At 38.7% G+C, this 14,061-nt stretch overlaps 1 protein-coding gene across 1 annotated transcript; it reads left to right on the plus strand.

The window, feature by feature from the left end:
• The first annotated feature begins 12,582 nt into the window (after positions 1-12,582).
• LOC141391450 (uncharacterized) lies at positions 12,583-13,696 on the plus strand. The gene is made up of 2 exons (XM_073964331.1): positions 12,583-12,665; positions 12,731-13,696. The coding sequence occupies exons 1-2, from the start codon at positions 12,651-12,653 to the stop codon at positions 13,589-13,591; spliced, it is 876 nt and encodes a 291-aa protein (XP_073820432.1). The 5' UTR covers positions 12,583-12,650; the 3' UTR covers positions 13,592-13,696.
• Positions 13,697-14,061: the final 365 nt, after the last annotated feature.

Consider the following 14,061-nt stretch of genomic DNA (forward strand, 5'->3'; position numbering starts at 1 on the left):
TCTGCACATGCATTCACGCGTACTCTGTACCTCTACCCTCGACAAAGCCGAACTGATGCGGTGAAGGACTCACGCCGCGGCACTCCAAAAGCCTTGCCACCATAATCCTCTACAGCACTTTTCCAAGCACTGGGAGAAGGCTTATGCCCCGATACGAGCGAGGATTACTCCTTACCCGATCAGGCGACTTGAGAAGCACCACGACGCGAGCTTCCTTCCACGCACGCGGGAAGTACCCCTGGTTAATGCAACCACCCAGAACGGACTCGATATACTCAGGCATGACCTTCCAGGTGGCTTTATACATCCCTCCGGTCATGCCGTCGATACCTGGCGATTTTCTGCTCCTAATCCGGCAGATACTGTCCGCAACTTCATTACGCTCCAAGTCCGGAGGCTAACCCAACTCCCACACAAGCGGGGGAGGTGAATGAGTCTCCGACCTTGGGAAGAAAGACCCCAGCAAAATCCCTACGTTTCCCGCCCACCCCGATGCCGTCGACGTGGAGCCAAGGCGCAACGCCTGTAGGTCAACCTGACGATTAGACCCACCGTTTCGGCACACATGGTATACCTTTCCCCAGGGATCATCCCTGTTGTCCTGTATAAATCTCCCCCAATCGTCTTCTTTACTCCTAGATAGCTCGTCCTTGTACGTCCTAAAAGCAGCAAGGAACTCAGCTTTACGCTGATCCAGATCTTCCGCATTGGTTCGTCTTGCCCTTTGGAAACGCTTTCTCAGGCGCGCAACTCCCTTCCGCATCAGACCCAGCTTACGGGTCCACCATTTGACCTTACCTGGCTTCACCTGACGGCGTCTGCCAAGGAGTACGTCATTGACGCTTCTCATCCAATCATTCAACTTGCTGATCTGGTCATCTAACGTCAGTGCCCTGAAGTCCGCTAATAGCATAGCTCCCTCCCTGACGCAGTTCGCATAGTGGTCCAAGTCACGTCTCGTTCCATTCAACCCCGGAAACGCTCAGTCACCCGCGTCCGCCCCCGAGGTGTGACCATAATCCTTTTGAGATTATGGTCACTAATGCCCCAGTCTTCACTAATCTGCCAACTAAACTGGTAAGCTGTCATTGCTGTCCCATTTGCAACCGTCACATCAATGTCGCTTACACCAGAAGGCCCAACGAAGGTATACAGATCCGAGGGCTCATTTAAAACCACCAGGCCCCTTGCTAAGCAACTCTCCTCTTTCTAAGCGAATTGGTGTAGGAAAAAGGTCCTCAAGTTAATGGTTGACTACACTTGGTGTGCTGACATTGAAACCTTGTTGACCTCTTACAAAGCAATAGGCCGATATGTAGTAAGCTATGCGTCGCCAGTCTACTATGCAAATGATAGCGCTACGGAGTAGAAGAATACTTAAATATATCAAGAAAGGAGATAAGACTGTGTGCTCAAATTATAGCGCATACGCCTGCACTCTATTCTCTATTAAATAGTGTCCGGAATATTGTGTGAACGACTAAAGCCTATGGTTAATGAAAAAAGAAGAATAATCCTATTAGACTAAGGGGACGATTAGCGATAGCAATTATCGTTGAGTCGAGTTTCCAGTTGTGTACATAAAACGTCCTGCATCGAAGGTTGTTCCAACGAAGTAAGTACCCAGCAAAATTTGAAGGAAGGGGTTTCATGCGATGACGTGATTTCATGGCATCTTTTGCATTGGTTCAAACGAAGTCGTAAAAGATCCGATCTTTTCATTAGCATTTGAACCAATGCAAAGAAAGTTGTGAAAGATCAGATCTTTTCAGCAGCATTTGAAACCATTCCATCGATCCAATAGAGATGAATTTTGTGTTTTTATTTAGACGATTTTTTTGTAAATATATAAGATTAATTATTTACAATAGGCTTGATGTTGTCGGAGACTCGAAATCACACACCAACATTGTTAAAACTATCGTCGTAATGATAATGTCATTTCAATGGTTGGTGAAAATGACATGCCAAAGCATTGATAAAAATGACATGTCAAAGCATTGGTGAAAATGACATGTCAAAGCATTAGTGTAACTGACATGCTTTGGATCCAAAAATGAATAGCATCTTTTGGGGTCCACGCTCATATAAAAATAATCGATGAAGATGCTAAAAAGATCACATGCCAGCTCTCTTGCACCCACGATTGAATGGCATCTTTGGCATCGAACATTTTGCTGGGTAGGTAAAGGGTCAACAACCGATAAAAACATTGAAGCAGCAAAGAAAATGATTTCGAATTATCGTCGAATCACTAACGTAGAGGTTGCTGATAAAATTTTGAAAAAAAAAAAAACAGCGTCGCATGGACATCGCTCTGGAGTTGTTGAACATCGTCAACGACAATCCAGATTACTTTAAATAGGCCATAACACAAGTTCCTACTGCCAATAAGAAATACTACCTAAAAAGTTATACGCGAAGCAATTCGAAAAACACAGAGTTTTGGAAAAAAAGAAACCATGGGTTTTGCACAATGATAACGCACCAATTCACACATCGATTCCTGTGCATGAGGTTTTGGCCAAAAATAAAACAGTTATCATGTCTCAGCCACCATATTTACCGGACTTGATCCCCGTGTACTTCTTGCTCTTTCCAAAACTGTTGATGAAAGGAAAGCTTTTTGCTTCAATTGAGTTGCTAATAGAAAAATCGAAACAGAAGCTATTTGCTTTGCCAAAAAGCGCGCCTCAGAAGCGTTTCGAGGACTGGGAAATACGCTGGCATAAGCGTTTTATATCTGAGGGGGATTATTTTGAAGGGGAATTGAATTAATAATACTTTTTGAAAAAAATTAAACGGTTTTTTTGATCGGTCCTCATTTTAAAGATAATTAGTTTTCTTTCTGTTCCGAATCTAATCTATGTCCATAAATTCCAAATTATATTCAATCTGGAATGTCGTGCGAAATCTTTCTATGGATAATCCAAAAACGTGGGCTTAAGTAATTTTTTTTTTTTTTAAATTTTGTCCCAAGGTGGGGTTTGTTGTGCTGATACCGGAAATGTATAATTTCCTAAGGCGGCGGATCCGGTTCGACCCGAAAGGTCATATTTAAAAACCGGGTTAGACCCGGTTCTACTGAACAGATTACTGCAAAGTGGATATCGTTGGAAAGCTTATGGAAATATCAAACACATGGCGTTGTTACTTTAACCTCTAATTTTTAATTTAACCTTTAGAACGCGATACCTCGAAAACGGTATGGCTTCTTTAAAAAATTTAAAGATCATTCTTATAAAGCCACCAAAATTCAGCTTTCCCCCTTATACGCATGTCTATTTTGACTGGGCTATAATCCATTGATAGCATTCGTCCTATCATGAGAAATAGCGTTAAACGGGTAGGCAAAGGGAGGAACGGAAATCTATTCTTAGCTCGGCTTATAGGACCCAGGGAAAATTCGGATACGTTAGTCATTATGTAACTCATTACAAAGTAATGTAAACAAAAATAACTATTTATATTACTTCTTACTAAGTCATGATTACGGTGGCACAGAGCGTGTGTTCCGCCTACAAATCAGAGGATTGTGTGTTCAACGCTCAACGCCGGCCAGGTACTTTTTGTTAAAAAAAACAAAGAATAGCTGGTGGTGCACATGTAAGCGCTTAAGCAACCCGTAATGTTCGTTTGCGTGTGCTAGTGTGTTTGGCTACAAATCAGAAGTTCGTAAGATCAAATCCAACAGGGGAAAAATAAAAAAATGAAAAAAAAAAACATATACATATATGAACTCAACTGTTCTAAAAATAGAAAATATTTTGTAGCGTATAGCTTATTTTTCAACTATAACTAGTTATTCTAGTGGTAATAGAATAACTAGTAAATCAGTGCGACATGCCCTTGTTAAAATAATGGGTTAGTAGGGGATTTGTAAGTAGTTACGGCTGCCAAAAAGCCCTTATAAAACCCACTATTTTGGTAGATTTTTTTTTTGCTTGTGCGCACGATAACACTTAAAAGAAATTTTCACCAAACATAGATGAGGTTCCAATGTTGATCCACGGCACTTTGTATAGTAGTTGGAGCGCATGATAACTCCCGAACGGATCAGCCAATTCGGTCCAAGCTTAGTGAAGGTTCGAAGATAGCGCTCTACTCCTTCCTCCCTCACAAAAGTTCACAACTTTTCCCTTAAATAGTGCGCACTATAACTATCGAAGGCAGTAACCGAGTTGGCCAATACTTTGCATATCGTAGTATTTCTACGAGACATAGATAAAATGTCAACTGCTTCCGGTACCACTTACACAAAATTTCGGTAAAGTGCAGTTAAAAGCAGCTCTCGAATCCCTATGATTTTTGCCAAAACAACATGTATTCTCTGCCCCCATTTCGACGGCACAAGATTTTTCTGGGTATACCTCCTGAAAAAATAGCTTGAAGCTGAAAATACTCTATGTCACCATAAGCACACGACAATTCTCAAACGGATCAGTAGATGTGATTCCAAACATAGGACTTAGCCATATCGGTCTTTTGCTGAGGGTACATACCCCACAATAGTTCAAAAAAAAAAATTTAAATGCAATTTGGCGTCGTCTGTTCGAAAACCTCTTGGAAATTTATACCGATGCTACTCCTTGTGGTCCTCTTTACTGCGATATTATGTTTTTCGTGGGCAAGTCCATGCTTCCTGACATAACAGCCCAAAATCTCTAAGTTATACGGTGACCAACTGCAATGATTGAAGGGATCGCTATCAATAGAAAAGCAATAACTCCTAAATAAAACCCACTTCCAAAATGGACTATGTCGATCCATACCTTCATGTATCTCCTCCGCAGCACTTTTTCAATCCAAGTATATTTATGTCGGCATGTTGATACGTCCAAAAAGGGCAAAAAAACTGACAACCTCTTAATTACATTATTATTGGGGAAAAGGATTTGGGTTGCGTAACCGGTATTCGATTCTAAATTACGTAGATGAAAGTAGCAATTCACACATTTTGAGGGTACATCTCTGTCGGCAAAGCCGACTGATTCTTTTCTCCTAGTTTAAAGTATTTTAAATCCTCACATTAACTTTACATTGTGTTTTACACAATTAACATTACATGAATATGAACGTATGTCGAGGGATTTAACATTGATCAAATACTCTCAGGATACTTAAATTTTGTAATTCATTCTTTGCATTAAAACATTATGCAAGTCATTGACAATAGTTTACTTCCGCTAAGAGTTTCATACATTATTCCGTGTCAGTCTGTTAGGTACGATACTATCATTTGGTTCGTTTGTACAGAAAAGATCTTTTTTCCCGCATTTTTAAAGGTAAATACTATGTTTCCAAATGGCATTACAATGATTTGGCATATTTCTTAGAAAACGTGTGCGAATACCGGTAACGAAATTGCATTATGTCTTACAATTTTTAATACAACAACATCGACACTCAAATATTTTTAATCACTTTGAAATACGATTAGCAATGATTTATGCCAAATCATGGCAACTGTTCGACCAAAGAATATTGAGGGAGGTTTGATGATGATGATTGTTGTAAAACGAGAGGCGTGTGTTGTTCTTGGCTAAGGAGCAGACATTTGAAGTAAGCACCACTGATATCGATTTTACATGGATATTTAATATCACAGGTTCTTTGTAATTTTTAAATAAAATTCTTGATGTTATTAATTTATCTGTAAAGTGCAGAAATAAGCATTTTCATCATTATCGCATATAATTACAAAGTTCAAACAAGTGTTCACTTCGTTATGTTTGATTGTAATCATGACAATTTCCCTCGTTCCGGTGGTGTAAGTTGTCATTCTGTTTCACAAGCATTTGAAACTACTTTGCGCTGTCTAAGTTTCCTTGTCTGTTAATATGGGGAAAATATTTTCAAAATATTGTCGTGGCTAAACAGCATTTTTACGTGTTTATTTGAAATTTAATTATGTTTTTTTATATTCATCAAGCTATTGTAGCAACCACATTTTATTAAGTAATAATTCTTAAGTATGGAGGAGGACTATTACACTATGTAACGATTAACTCGATGGCATGCTCGTATATCTTCATTAAGGACATTGAAACATAAAAATAAATTATTTTCAAAATTTTTTTTTTGTTCGTGCCATATTAATTATGTTGACAAGCTGAACCAGCAACAACCAAAATGAATGACCTTATAGGTTTTTTTTTCACATGCACGCACCTTAGCAGTTTGGAAATGTGTTCACCCTTAGACAACCCTCAATTCGATTTCTCAATAAACTCGACCCCATTGCCCTTTCCACCTTTAACAAGGTGTTTCGAAGAAATATTAATATCTGTCTGCCCATCACACAGTCATATTTTATGATTATTATTACTATTTGACATTACAGCTTTTTGGCCCAATCCAGACAGGCGACCGGAAGAACAGACAGATTAATAACATTAGATGGTGTGTTGTCTGACAGACAAGCTTAAGCCCAACGTGAAAGGTTAGGTTAATATTCTGTGGTATATTTTGTACCAGTAATTAATTCTGTTTGACTTTTTAATTCTCAGATGAAAAGAAAAAAAATTAATAGCAGATTTTCCAAAAAAAAAAAAAAAAACAAAAGATAATTTGTAATGCTCTTAAGGTCTTGGGATACGGTATCTGAAAGTCAACATAGGGCGATTTGTTTATTAATTTCCACAATCTTCTTCCTTTTAACTTAGAAATATACTTGCTAATGGAATAACGAAATTCTAAAAATATTTTTTGCTTTACGTTAACAATATTTGTATACAAATAATGGCATAGGAGATAAATACCTCGTAGTGAATTCTGTGGTCACACACAAGGTCCATAGTTCAATTTCTGACATATTTTCCACCACGTATTTGTTAGTATTTTGGCTACAATTCTCATGTTATTCGATTTCTTACTATTGAGAGTCACCGTCATGTAGTGGTTATTATATAATATATATATCTACATAGTTCGTGGCCGATTGGCAAACAGAGATGGCCACACTGCCAATCATGCAAGGTTTGACCAAACCAGAGTTCGAAAATAAACAGTACACTAACATAGTGTACCGCTCCGAGTACAGTATCACTAAAATAGTTTTAGCGTTAGTGTTCCGGAACACAAACACTAACAAATATTTTAGCGATACTTTTCCGGAGCACAACGATAATCGTAGTGTTCCACATTATGGTACATTAAAAGCCTTGGGTACCATTAGTGGTACCGCAGTCGGAGCACTAAAAAATCATAGCGTACCACATTTCGGAACATTAAAAAATAACGTAATGATAACACAGTACAACAAAATTGAACTTTTTAAAATTGCAATCCCGCACAGACTATGAAAGTGGACCGAAAAAAAGAAGACACGTGCATCGGCATTTTTAAAGTTTACGTCGGGAAGTAACCTAAATTGGCGTGGCAATTTCCGCCCAATTTCTACAATCCTGAAAGTAACCTAAATTGGCGTGGCAATTTCCGCCCAATTTCTACAATCCTGAAATATTCGACATCAGACTCCTTGGAATATTGCATTTTAGGTATAAAATGTCTTTGACAATAACACTGACAACAATGCGGGGTATCTTTTTATGAAAATTAACCTTCATGCGGGTCACTAAACGGGTCTTATTGGTCCCTTTTTTCAAAAACGTTTAAAAACTTCTTTAAAATGTGATCGTATCAGCTCAAAATATTCCACAAAATTAGTTGTCATAAAATTTTACTATGGGTCGCCGAATACACCAAAACTCTAGATCGTACCTAAATGCCACGAATCTGCCAAAAGTAAAATTCCGTTTTAGGGTTAATGTTGTACTTTATCTGAGTTTATTAAGTTTTGTCCCACAAAACTTCATTCTATGTAGAAGACGCCAAAGACAAAAATATTCTCCATCAAATTTCAATATAATTCGCCGAACAAATGAAATATGTATTTGCAATATATATCAAGATAATATATACATCAAGTTTGTCAACAAAACACCCAAGTTTTTATACCCTCCACCATAGTATGGAGGGTATATTAAGTTTGTCATTCCGTTTTTAACACATCGAACTAATCATTTGCGACCCTATAAAGTATATATATTCTTGATCAGGATAAAATTCTAAGACGATCTAGCCATGTCCGTCTGTCCGTCTGTTGTAATCACTCTAGCGTCCGCAATAATTGAGATAGAGTGCTGAAATTTTGCACCCGAGGGTATTTTTTCCATAGGCAGGTCAAGTTCGAAGATGGGCTATATCGGTTCACTCTTTGGTATAGCCCCCATATAACGGTACCTCCGGATTTGAGGTATTTTGACGTTCTTCGCCACATTTGCAGACCGAATTAGCTATAATTTGGCACTTAGGGTTGCTAGTGATCAACAAACTTATATCCCAAAGGATATGGGCATAGGTCCATGTTTTGGTATAGTCCCCATATAACAATACCTCCCGATTTTCGGTATTTTGAGAATTTTAGCCACAATATTTAACCGAACTATCTGTAATTTGACATTTGAGGTTCTCAGTGGTCATGAAATATCTCCACCAAACATCGTCAACATAGGTCCATGTTTTGGTATAGCCCCCATATAACGGTACCTCCCGATTTTTGGTATTTTGAGAATTTTAGCCACAATTTGTAACCGAACTATCTGCAATTTCACATTTGAGGTTCTCAGTGGTTATAAAACATCCCCACCAAACATCGTCAACATAGGTCCATGTTTTGGTATAGCCCCCATATAACGGTACCTGCCAATTTTCGGTATTTTGAGAATTTTAGCTACAGTTTTTAACCGAAATATCTGTAATTTGACATTTGAAGTTCTCAGTGGTCATGAAACATCTCCACCAAACATCGTCAACATAGGTCCATGTTTTGGTATATAATATAATTGTTCCACAAACATCCCAGATGGGACAAGGGAGACTTCTCTCATATCAATGAGTGCACGCCGATTCATATTAGCTCAATGATATGGGACCTACTTTTTATTGCCGAGTCCGAACGGCGTGTATTACGACACCACTTGTAGAGAAGTTTTTCAAGGCTTAAATACTCAGGAAATGTCGCCAGCATTACTGAGGGGGAGTTTTGCCACCGTTGAAAATTTGATGTTGCTTGGCCTGGGATTCGAACCGCAGACCTTCTGAGTGCAAGGCGGACGTGCTAACCATTGCACCACGGTGGCCCCCCATGTTTTGGTATAGCCCCCATATAACGGTACCTCCCGATTTTTGGTATTTTGAGAATTTTAGCCACAATTTGTAACCGAACTATCTGCAATTTCACATTTGAGGTTCTCAGTGGTTATAAAACATCCCCACCAAACATCGTCAACATAGGTCCATGTTTTGGTATAGCCCCCATATAACGGTACCTCCCGATTTTTGGTATTTTGAGAATTTTAGCCACAATTTGTAACCGAACTATCTGCAATTTCACATTTGAGGTTCTCAGTGGTTATAAAACATCCCCACCAAACATCGTCAACATAGGTCCATGTTTTGGTATAGCCCCCATATAACGGTACCTCCCGATTTTCGGTATTTTAAGAATTTTAGCCACAATTTGTAACCGAACTATCTGCAATTTGACATTTGAGGTTCTCAGTGGTCATGAAACATCTCCACCAAACATCGTCAACATAGGTCCATGTTTTGGTATAGCCCCCATATAACGGTACCTCCCGATTTTTGGTATTTTGAGAATTTTAGCCACAATTTGTAACCGAACTATCTGCAATTTCACATTTGAGGTTCTCAGTGGTTATAAAACATCCCCACCAAACATCGTCAACATAGGTCCATGTTTTGGTATAGCCCCCATATAACGGTACCTGCCAATTTTCGGTATTTTGAGAATTTTAGCTACAGTTTTTAACCGAAATATCTGTAATTTGACATTTGAAGTTCTCAGTGGTCATAAAACATCTCCAACGAAACATCGTCAACATAGGTCCATGTTTTGGTATAGCCCCCATATAACGGTATCTCCCGATTTTCGGTATTTTGAGAATTTTAGCTGCAATTTTTAACCGAACTAGCTGTAATGATCGGTATTTTGAGAATTTTGCTACAATTTTGTCTATTCAAAAATAATCGTCAATATATGTAGGTCAATGTTTTGGTTTATCCCCCCCATATAACTAACTGTACCTCCCGATTTTCGGGAATTTTCAGTGGTCACGAAATTTCTTCACTAAAATTCGTCAATATGGGTCCATTTTTGAGGTTCTACATTGTTTTGATGAAACTACCCTCAAATTGACTCTTGAAGTTCCCTGCAGCTATAAAACTTTTCCGCCAAAAATTTAAAGATAGGTTGACTCTTTGATATTGCCCCGTATGTGGTACCTTTCACCTCGCTGAACACATTTTTTTAGATTAGATTAGAAAACACTGTGCAACAAAATGGAGGTGAAAGTCTGGGGCACGGAAAATTCCTCTTGGGGAAGAAAGGCCTTGGTGAGTATATTATGAACCCCGAAGGACAGATCCGCCGTGAGTCGAACTTCCGCGTTATGGCGTGATGAATTTTTGTTAGAGACCCTATGGGCCATCAGGAATTAGCGTTATATATTTGTTCACTGTTGCTTAAGTGCTCTACAAAAACAACAAACAAATACTATAATGCTAATTCATGATGGCTTACAGGGTCTCTTGCAAAAACTTCATCACGCCATAACGCTGAAGTTCGACTCACGGCCCATCTGTCCTTCGGGGTTTTTAATATACACACACCAAGGGCTTTCATCTCCAAAAGGAATTATCTCTGCCCCAACATTTGTGTTCACAGTGTAATTTAAGAAATTGTGGGAGGCAGTAGGGATCTATCCATTGTCGAAAAGTTGTTCCACCTAAAATTGTAAAAGGACCCTAATTATTCCATTTTAATTAATACTATTTTATGGTGGAGGGTATAAAAAGTTCGGCCCAGCCGAACTTAAGGACTTTTTACTTGTTTTTAATAAATTTGTTTTGTTCTTTTTTTTGAGTTGATGCATGAACGTAATATTAACATTTAGTTTAGAAGACCCAGAACAAACTAGATATCTAAGTAAAAGACTTTGTTAAGAAAATGATGTTACAAAATTAGATATTATAGCTAAAAATTATTTGTTAAATTATTTGTTAATTGTTACTGAGTCAAAATATCCTAAAATAATAATAATAACTTGCAAACGAATAGAGCTATGTTTGCACCAACTCAGCTAGTGTCTGGGGGTAATAATAGGTCGAATATGAACAATTTCGGCCAATTTTTTGGTATCGTCTCCATATGACGGTTACTCCCTATTTTTGGTATTTTGATATAGCAGTCCCCATGTTACCTCCCGATTTAAGTTTTTATACCCTCCGCCTTTAGGCTAGAAAGGGTATATACACTTTCATACGGACAAAATGTGCCTCACCGAAATAATGGTTTTAGACCCCAAGTATGTTTGGACGAAATTCGTGTCAGACAATTTGAAGCTTATTTAGTCATGCCCGTTCGTCTGCCTGGTTAGCTGGAGCGCACTATAACTCTTGAACGGATCAACCGATTCAGTCCAAAATTTGGCTTTCGCAATATTATGTCCAAATTTAGTTTAAGTTCGAAGATGGGTTGTATCGTTCCACTCCTTTCCGTACCTCCCCCACAAAAGTTCGAAAATGTTCGGAAAATTTGTGAGCACGAAAACTCTTGATGGGAGTAACCGATTTGGGCAATACATTGCACATCTTCAAATTTCTACCAGACTTTGATGAGGTTTCAACATGGACTAAATCGTTCCACTGCTTCGGGTACCTACCACACAAAATTTCGAAAAGGTTCTGTTTAGGACCTGTTCTTGAATCGCTTTGATTTTTGTTGTAACAACTTGTATTCACTGTCCCATACGAAGGTACAAATTTCATCAGGTGCAGGGGGTTTCAGTTCGAAGATTGGCAATACAGGTCCACAAATTGCGGTACTCCCTAATATTAAAAAAATACACTAAAATGGTATGCACATTTGGAAATGTATACCGATGCTGTTAGTCGTGGTTCTGGAATACTGGTCCAAAAGTTATACGATGACCCACTGAAATGACTAGTGGGAGCGATATCTACCGAAAATAAGATCCATTTCCACAATGGACTACGACTACCACAGATACTATAAAAATTCGTTATTTGGTAATGTTTTTCTTTTTTGATTGGAAAATTTTTAAATACTTCAGAAATTTCTGTTTTTTTTTTAACAGATTAGAGTTTGGCCTTTCATTCAGACCAACACATTGACAATTTTTGTAAATGGGTGCAATATTTTATTAATTTTTATTATTATACATATCTGATTATATTTTTACTGCTGCTGCTTCATAGGCCTAAAACAGGTTACATACCTACCACACACAATGAGGGAGACTTGCCGACTATCTTCTTGTATTGGCAAAACAACAAAAATGCACACATCGCCACAATGCTGATTATGGGTCATTTGTAGGCGGTTACCAGTACAAAACTTCCGGTATTTATATTTATGCCCATAAATAAAATTCTTAGCCGGTCTTTTAACAATGGTTTCTAATTATGATAACCCGACTGCTGATAGTTTGTTCTGTTTTTGTGGTATATATAAAGCAGTTGGTCATTTGATTAGACATAGACACAAAGTGTTTTGACTTCAACTAGCAATCGTCTTCGGAAAAAAACCAACAAACACTAATAAGATGCGTGCTTTCATTGTAAGTTTCCTTTGTCACAATTTTTTCCTATTAAGTTATTTTAATTATTTTATTATTAACTTTAGATTTTATGCTTGGTCGCAGTTGCTTGTGCCGACATATCGGGTTACAACTACAAGTCCGTTGAGCACTCCAGCTCTGGATCGTATTTAGTTCCTGGTGGTGCTAGTGGCTCTCTTGTTGTCGAACCCCCACCAAGCCCTGCTGGTGGATCCCGTTACCTGGTTCCTGGAGTTTCTTCTGGTTACAACTACAAGCCCGTTGAACACACCAGCTCTGGAAATTATCTCGTTTCTGGTGGTACTAGAAGCTCTCTTGTTGTAGAACCCCCACCAAGGCCTGCTGGTGGATCCCGCTACCTGGTTCCTAATGTTTCTGTTGATCCCCCAACCACCTATGTTACATCCACTGCTGGCGTTGCCGCTCCTGCTGAATTCGAAAAGGAATTCTTCACTTTCACTGCTCCTGAAGGTGAATTCAACGATGGCAATGCTGCTGAACGCGCTGCTTCCAGTCTGAAACAGGGTCTCCGTGTTATCTTCATTAAGGGACCCGAAAACAGTGCTCTCGAAAATGCCGCTCTTGCTTTGGCCAAACAAGCTGCCGAACAAAAAACCGCCATCTATGTCCTCAACAAACAAGCCGATCTTGGTGATTTGGCCAACAAGCTTAATGCCATCAACAAGAACAACAACAACAAACCCGAGGTACATTTTGTTAAATACCGTACCCCCGAAGATGCCGCCAACGCTCAAAAAGCTATCCAAGGCCAATACGATTTGTTGGGCGGAAAGTCCCAAAATGTCAACGGTGGTGTTGCCAATGTTATCAACTTTGCTTCTAAAGTTACTGTTCCAACTGGTCCTGCTCCCAATACACCACGAATCGCCTACTTGCCATCGGCACTCTTCCGTTTCCGTGCATAAATGCAAGGATAATAAGTCAAAAAAGACAGAGAAGTCAATGTTTATTGTTAAAGTTTTTAGTTGTTTTAAATGCTATGAATAAATGAAAAAGTATTGTTTTGAAAATTAATCCCCTATTCTGAAATTAATTGAGTCGACGAACTTTTCCAAAAATTGTACCACAACTCAGAAAGGACATGAGAGATTTCTCTCATATCAATCAATGCGCCTCCATTTCATATAAGCTTCACATATATGTGACCTACTGTTTATTGCCGAGTCCGAACGGTGGGTCCTAAGACACAACTTGTAGAGAAATTTTACATGGCTGAAATCGAACCCGGGTTGGGAATCTAACCCAAGGTCAACGAAGATTGACCGTACATCTTTCGAAAGATTTCGGAGAGGTTATTTCCTATTTCAACTGAGGACCTGGACCCTCTTCCACGAAACAACATATCGCTTTTCACTTTGCACTTAACAAAAAGAAG

Source organism: Musca autumnalis, unplaced genomic scaffold, assembly GCF_047663935.1.
Source record: "Musca autumnalis isolate F117 unplaced genomic scaffold, ASM4766393v1 scaffold_1, whole genome shotgun sequence".
Classification (NCBI taxonomy): Eukaryota; Metazoa; Arthropoda; class Insecta; order Diptera; family Muscidae; genus Musca; species Musca autumnalis.